The sequence below is a fragment of the Silurus aristotelis genome, assembly GCF_946808225.1.
Source record: "Silurus aristotelis genome assembly, chromosome: 5".
NCBI classification, from domain to species: domain Eukaryota; kingdom Metazoa; phylum Chordata; class Actinopteri; order Siluriformes; family Siluridae; genus Silurus; species Silurus aristotelis.
In genome coordinates this window covers 3,716,684-3,724,712 of record NC_139578.1, presented here as the reverse complement: position 1 = coordinate 3,724,712, position 8,029 = coordinate 3,716,684, and the positions used below count along the sequence as shown (strand labels likewise).

At 42.6% G+C, this 8,029-nt stretch overlaps 1 protein-coding gene across 1 annotated transcript; it reads left to right on the top strand.

Moving 5' to 3' along the window:
• Positions 1–2,469: 2,469 nt before the first annotated feature.
• psmb5 (proteasome 20S subunit beta 5) lies at positions 2,470–7,636 on the top strand. The gene is made up of 3 exons (XM_083541873.1): positions 2,470–2,722; positions 4,784–5,090; positions 6,949–7,636. The coding sequence occupies exons 1-3, from the start codon at positions 2,516–2,518 to the stop codon at positions 7,233–7,235; spliced, it is 801 nt and encodes a 266-aa protein (XP_083397999.1). The 5' UTR covers positions 2,470–2,515; the 3' UTR covers positions 7,236–7,636.
• Positions 7,637–8,029: the final 393 nt, after the last annotated feature.

Genomic DNA, 8,029 nt, shown 5'->3' with positions numbered 1-8,029 from the left:
ATCAATGGATTTTTCCATAAGAAGTCAATGAACAAGCGGGGGTTTTGGTATTAATGATACGCATGTGCTTTCTTCTCATTTAGGTTTCTTGCATTTCGGAGAACCTGGCAAAATGAAGTAATGGGGAGGGGCAAGTATCCTGTTCCTTAAGCCCATTGTACCACCAGGTTACAAATTTTGTTCCACAATGGTGGAATTTTTTTCAGAAAAATATGTGTCTACTCACTCTTGATGGTCAGCACCTTGGACAGCATATATATCCTTGGCAGGTGTGAACTCCAGGAGTCTGGCTCCTTTCCAAGTTTCTCTCAGTGTGTTTGTCCTTGCCAATGTCGCCACTGGTTTTCCCATTAGGGATAAACTTATATTTTACGACGCTAAAATTAATATGTGTGATCTGTTTCATTCTATAAATCTGCTTTAGGACAAGGTTGATTGTTAAAAGTGCTATAAGAATTGAATGGAATTTAAATAAATTGAATTGAACGTAATGCCTCCACCAGCTACATACATACGATTGTGAGTCCTTTCTACAGTCTTATAGTCATTTGAGGTTATGGAACCAGGAGCTACTGAGCAACTCATAAAATAGCTCAACATTTAAGATCATCGTAGATCCCACACCAGCTTCTCCATGCCAGAGCCTTTAAACACTCGAAGAGGTCCAATGTCCAAACTCCACATGAGGTGGAATCCAAATGGCGCTGGTACGTCTCTAGATGGTTCGGGATGTTTGCGGGGTTGGCATCTACTTCTTTAAAGGGCCACAATCTTCATAAGGTGGGACACTACTGGAGCTGGCGCAACCTCAGGATGCCTCGGCTAGTTCACTTTCCAGGTCTGCTAGTAATGTCACATTAGCAATGCACATACACTCATTTCTCACAGAAATAGCAAATATACAGGAAAGATTAGCACCTAAATCACCACACACATGTTGAGTTTCTGTTAATAGCACAAATCTAGCTTCTCTGGAAGCTAATTACTAATTATGGTTTATTACTTTTTTTTTTCTTTTTTTTACATCTTTTGCAAACTGTGTTTTTGTATTTACTCTGGTGATCTGAATCAATCAAGTACAGAAGTCCTAAGAGGCCATGCATCGTTTCTTTCTTGTTTTCTCGTGATCATGACGTAAAAGTCGTTTTCTCACGACCACGTCTTTGCTTTCTCATGATCTCGCCATATCAAAAAATCGTTTTCACGTGATCACAACTTTGTTTTCTTCACTCGCTTGCACTGCCATAAATGTTATTAGCCACGATGCTGCCCTTTAGATCATTTCTTGTTATCACAAGAAAGTTAAGCTGTGATCATGAGGAAACGAGTTTTGTTATGTCGGGATCGTGAGAAAATTGGCATCATAACAAGAAACACCTTTTGTTATGCTGAGATCACGAGAACATTAAGTAATGATAACAAGAAAGAAAACAAGAAAATAATTATTGGAATGCAAGCCCTCTTATGACTTCCGTACAAATACTTTTTCACAGCACTGTACACCTTTTTTGCTTGGTATTGTATGAGGAAGTCTGGTGTGTCAGAGAAGTATGTAAGGGTGGTGCAGGATATGTATGAGGACAGTGTGACAGCAGTGAAGTGTGCAGTAGGAACAACCACTGATTTATGGTGGAGGTTGGATTGCATCAAGGATCGGCTCTGAGCCCTTTCCTGTTTGCAGTGGTGAAGAAAAAAAGTCAGTAGGAGTAAGACAGAGTACATGTTTGTGAATGAGAGAGAGGGCAGTGGAGGGGTGCGGTTGGAGGAAAAAGAGGTGGAGAAGGTGGAGGAGTTCAGGTACCTGGGGTCAACAGTGCAAAGTAATGGAGAGTGTGTTAGAGAAGTGAAGAAAAGAGTGCAGGCAGGGTGGAGTGGGTGGAGAAGCGTGACAGCAGGAGTAATTTGTGATAGAGGAGTATCTGCAAGAGTGAAAGGAAAGGTTTATAGGACTGTGGTGAGACCTGCGATGTTGTATGGTTTAGAGACAGTGGCATTGAGTAAAAGACAGGAGGTGGAGTTGAAGGTGTTGAGTTTTTCATTGGGAGTGACGACGATGGACAGGATAAGAAATTAGTTTATAAGAGGGACATTGCATGTAAGACATTTGGAGACAAGATGAGGGAGGCGAGATTGAGATGGTTTGGACATGTGCAGAGGAGGGACATGGGGTATATCGGTAGGAGAATGCTGAGGCCACCAGGAAGAAGGATGAGAGGAAGACCAAGGAGGAGGTTTATGGATGTGGTGAGGGAAGACATGCAGGTAGTTGGGTTGAAAGAGGCAGATGTAGAGGACAGGGGGGTATGGAGACGGATGATCCGCTGTGACGACCCCCAATGGGAGCAGCCGAGAGAAGAGGAAAAGAAGAAGCTCTCTTCGCTCTCTCTAGGACTATGAGAAATGGCGTGGTTCCTCCAGTACTGTAGATGTCGCTGTTAACTCATTACACCATTTGTGTGCTCCCCGGCAAAGTAGAAGAAGAAAAACCCGGAAGTGAGGTGAAGGTTTGGTAAAGATGGCGCTGGCGAATGTGTTGAAGAGTGAGTGTGCGGATTTTGAGGCGCCTTTGGCGTTCGGTTACGGGTTTAACGACGGCGATGCCGGTTTCGGGGGAACATCCGGAGACCCGCACAGCTTCGTGCTGAAAACCTCGGCAGGAGAAGAGGATGGAATTGAGAGGAAAATCGAGTTTCTTCACGGGACAACCACCTTAGCGTTTAAAGTGCGTGAGTTATCAAAGCGGTGTGTGAATTTAGCTAGTTATATCAAGTTATATTTACAGAATATTCAAGAAAAAATAAAATATATGGTGTTGAAAGACTTGACATGTTGAATGAGAAAAAAAAAAAATCAACGCTAGCTAACCCTTGAACTAGCCTATTCATTACGCCAATTTGCTGTACCTTCTTTCAAACCAGCCGAAAATAACATTAATAAACCATTTTCATCCAAACAATCAATTATTTAAATCTTGTAATAATATTTAATTAATGTACAATTATCCTGAACGCAAACCCAACCGCTATTCCGATTTATAGCCGTACCGCCGTATTATTGCTCGCTTCAATCCCAAATTGCGCCATGTCCCCTACATCAGTGCACTTCGTCTAATGTAAAGTCTTACTCACTCGCGCCTTATATAGTGCACTCGATCTCAGAACGGAGGCAATTTGGGATTGTTCCCAAATAAGAATTGTAATTCTTAGTTTAAAAAAAAAGCTGTTTATTTATTCTTTCTATTTTTTTGTGGTGAATAAATGATTACAATTATTTTGACACAATAGGAAATAAAAGAAACAAATAATACACTTATTTAATTATTATTATTCATTTGCAACAAACTCAATAAATGATTAATAAATACAAAAATTAAATAAATAAAAATTTCATGTGGCTTTATTTAATAATAAAAAAAAAAATCGTATCAGCCCTATATCATCTGTAGGGTCGTTCCGTTCCAGTCATCTGGATAATTTTGTTTGATTAGTAAAAATATAGTTAAAAAAAAGATTTTGTGTGATTTGAGATCTATGACAAGCATAAAGACTGCAGGTTTTTTTTTCATTTTCTATTTAGCGGCATCTAGTGGTAATAAGGGTGAGGTGCACCCTTTGATGTTGAAGAAGTAGGACGTATTAGTGATGGTGAGATTCATTGGCATAAAAGTTAACTACGCGATACATCGATTTATAAAAGTGTAATACAAGTTGAATCACGACGCATAGTTAACATATTTTTATTAGTAAAAAAAACATTTTTATATGTAATTATCAGTAGATGCATTATACTTTTATTATTTAGAAAGTGAAGTCACTTATACAGTATGTAGATTGATTCCTCATCGCTAAGAGGAAGTCAGGTGTGTCAGAAGTATGTAAGGGTGGTGCATCCATGCATGAGGACAGTGTGACAGCAGTGAAGTGTGCAGTAGGAACGACAGACTGGTTCAATCATTGAGTAAAAGACAGGAGGTGGAGCTGGAGGCACCAGAGCTGAAGATATTGAGATTTTCGTTGGAAGTGATGAGGATCGACAGGATTAGAAATTAGTTTATTAGAGGGACAGCACATGTAGAACGTTTTGGAGACTAGGTGAGGGAGGCGAGATTGAGATGGTTTGGACATGTTCAGAGGAGGGACATGAGTTATATTGGTAGGAGAATGCTGAGGATGGAGCTGCCAGGAAGGAGAAAAAGAGGAAGACCAAGGAGGCGGTTTATAGATGTGGTGAGGGAAGACATGCAGGTAGTTGGGTTGAAAGAGGCAGATGGAGATGGATGATCCGCTGTGGCGACCCCTAATGGGAGAAGCCGAAAGAAGATTCCTCATCGCTAAACGGTTTCTCGAGAGCGTTCTCTCAGCCCCACTACTGCTGCCTGAACATGACGTATATCGCACCACTACGGAGTCCATACTGTCCTGTGAGAGTCACATAGAATACAGATTAACATGGCAGAGGTAGAGCTGCATTTTCCTAGAGACAGAACAGGAAAAGAAATATCTTTCTTTCTTTTTTTTGGCAATAAAAAAGCCTGTTTGTGATCGGGCCATGCATTAGAAGGCACTTGTATAAAAAAAAAAAAGGCTGATTTGCTGTCTGTCTGAACCAAAATAATAAAAGCGAACCAAATCGGATCGCACGTGAATCGTATCGCATTTCTAGCTGCTTCATACGAGTCTTTAATGCATCATACCGTTGGCTATGCATTTAATTTTATATCCGATGTATAATCAGATTTTTTGGTAAAAATCTATTGGTTGGTTTTTCAAATCGTTTCTCTCAGTTTCAGCATGGCGTCATCGTGGCGGTAGACTCACGAGCGACCGCAGGTTCGTACATCGCGTCGCAGACGGTCAAGAAGGTGATCGAGATCAACCCGTACCTGCTGGGCACCATGGCCGGCGGAGCAGCCGACTGCAGCTTCTGGGAGCGTCTGCTGGCGCGGCAGTGCCGCATCTATGAGCTGCGCAACAAGGAGCGCATTTCGGTCGCGGCCGCCTCCAAACTGCTGGCGAACATGGTCTACCAGTACAAAGGAATGGGCCTGAGCATGGGCACTATGGTCTGTGGCTGGGACAAGAGGGGGCCAGGTAATGCTTCTTGTTTTTAGGAAACACGATTCGAGTCACAATGGACTTTAAGAGGAAGAAAGAAAAAACCTGTACTGTTCACTACAGACCTACAAAGTGAAATATTATGGGATAAATTGTTAATAACTCAAAATTGAGGTCAGGGATATTCTGATGGCCTCTTTTAGTTATTCTGTCTCTATCCAAAGGAATCATTACATTTACTGATAAGTAATGCTTAAATAATTGAAAAGAATGTAAAGTCCCAGGTTTTAGAGCAGGAGTAAAGCAATCCCTAACGTGATCATGATTTATCTCGCCACCAGATGGCGATGCTTCACCCGCACAAAAAAAACAAAACACACTGTTCCTTAGAGCGCAATACGAAAGTCTGTCTCCAAGAGAGAACAATCCCCCATGTTTAATGAGGCCCCACGCTATGGCACGAAACGGAAATCGATGCGCCCGTGACCGTTGCGTTCCATTGCGATAGACGCCGGTTCTCCGAGAGGAAATTTGGGTCGTGTGTATAATCTGATTGGGTTTATGCAGAACTCGTAGTGACTAAAATAAAAAGACCTTTTTTTTTTTTTTTTTTTTATGTCTGACAAGCGCATGGTTAATCTGCCAGTCAAGTGCAATAATAACGGTTGTATAAAAGCCTCAGTGGCTGGACCTGTCTCTTAAATAAGGCGCGATTGATTTACTTTCTGCATACACATCGTTATTCATAACAAGAAGGGTATACATATTATACTATACATATTATTGTCATTTATAGTTTCGAAGGTTGGGTGTGAATGACTGACTGAAAAAAAGAAAAAAAAAAAAAAAAGGTAGAGGCTCCCAAAATGTTCCAGTCGGACATTTTTTATTTTTATTACTTTCTATATCTTTTTCTAGCTGTGCACGTCACCTTGCTTCCCCTCCATTCAACGTCAGAGCTTATTGTTGGCAGGTTGCGTCACCTTCCTTTCAACCCCCTCCCTCGTTCCTCATGCTAACGCGCACACACAAAGCCATTATGTCGGAAGTGTGACGGCGGGTTGCCTTTGTTGCAAAATGACTTCAGGTGTTTGGGAGACGTGGAGTGGTTTTTATCCGTGATTGTATCCTGAAGTGCACTCGCACAGTTCTCCCGACGAGTCCTCACACATCTCTGCGATGGGAAAGAAACTAGGCTTTTTTTTTTTTTTTTTTTTAAACAGATGTCGCTTTTTTTTTTTTTTTAATTCGCCACCCTGGCAAATTACCCCAAGCAGTCCGGGGGCTGTGGCGATTAACGTGCCGAGCCAACGACCTGCACGGAAGGCAGTTGAAAGCCTTTTCCAGCTAAAACATTTAAAGACTCCTCCGAGAATAGACGGATCTTAAATAGTCGGGTCGAACGCCTGACGTTTGCTAAAAGTTCTTTTAAGCAGGTGGTCCAACTTCGGCCAGCGCACATCTGCCGCCTGTGTGTTGACCGCGTGACTGACTCGTACTCGTTAATCCCCCGTCTGCAACTTGGCTCTGGCTGAGCACAGATGGATACTAGTCACCATTACCAATCTGTGCTCGCACCCCGGAGACCACACAGTGCGGTGCGACGCGTCCTATTGGTTTTCCGTAACCTTTCCAGCTGACCCCCTGGAGGAACGTACTTGGTCGGTTATGAAAGCCTTCCTAACGCTAGATCTGAATAATTTCTCTTCTGTGATTTGAGATCCAATCCTTAGGTATGGATCAATAATTAATTTGAGTCTTTCGGAGACATCGATATCACAAGCACCCCTGTGCCTCGTCAGCATCTTATAGAAGGCTGCAGAGGCACTTGATTCTGGTCTCCGCTGGCATGAGGCAGCACCGAATTACCTTTGCTTGTTTGTTTGATTTTCAGGGCTGTACTACGTGGACTCGGAAGGAAACCGGGTGTGCGGCGATATGTTCGCCGTGGGCTCGGGTTCCATGTACGCCTACGGAGTCCTCGACAGCGGGCACCGCACCGACCTGACCATCGAGGAGGCCTGCGATCTCGGGCGCCGTGCCATCTACCAAGCAACCTACCGCGACGCTTACAGCGGGGGTCAAGTCAACCTTTACCGCGTACACAGCGAAGGTTGGGAGAGGGTCTCGCAAGACGACGTCCTCGCCCTCCACCACCAGTACAAGAGTGAGAAGGCCTAGAGAGATGAGCGGGACGGGGAAAGCAAAGAAGGAAGTCAAACATTTGGAGGGTTTCAGGGTTTAGCAGACGAGTACAGTTAAACAAGGGCATGACTAACAGTCCTTGGAAGCTAGATTTAGCATTATATTCAATTGCATTTGTGCTTTGTGTCTTTCTAACCCAATTCACCACAATTTCAATTTGCTTGTTTTGCAATCTGCAATTAGTTGTTCAGTCAATATTTCAGTGACCTGACCTTTACAAGCCGGGGGCGCCAGTGCCTCATGTTTGGTGCGATTAAACAATGCACATTTCAACCCAGCCATATTGTGCTGGCCAGCTCTGTTAAAGAGGCATAACTGCTTCTCACTACATACATAACTGTTGAACACTTACAATAAACTTGGATTTGTTTTTGCTACCTTTTGTTTACTTGTATCTTGATTTAAATTTTTTACAACCCCCCCAAGTTAACGAGAGAAGGGCTTTACATTGCATGTAACATTACATCATAAATCCTGTGCACCCAGTGCAGGAGAGTACCGTAATTAAAAATGTATTTGCAAGCGTGGTGCCTCAAAAAAAAAAAACCCTTGTGCAATTTCTCCCTTCGCTCACCAAGTCTCGTCTTCACTTTCGTTTTTATGGGCGTCACCCACGCCGGGTGGTCTTTTTCACCTCTGTTTAAGACGTTCAACCGAAAATCTGGGTCTGATCTTCAATTGTAAATTAATGATACATTTTTTTGGTTTAAAAAACATTTTTATTTGGTTTATCAGTATGGATGCTCCATGGCAGCTCTGTTATCTAAACA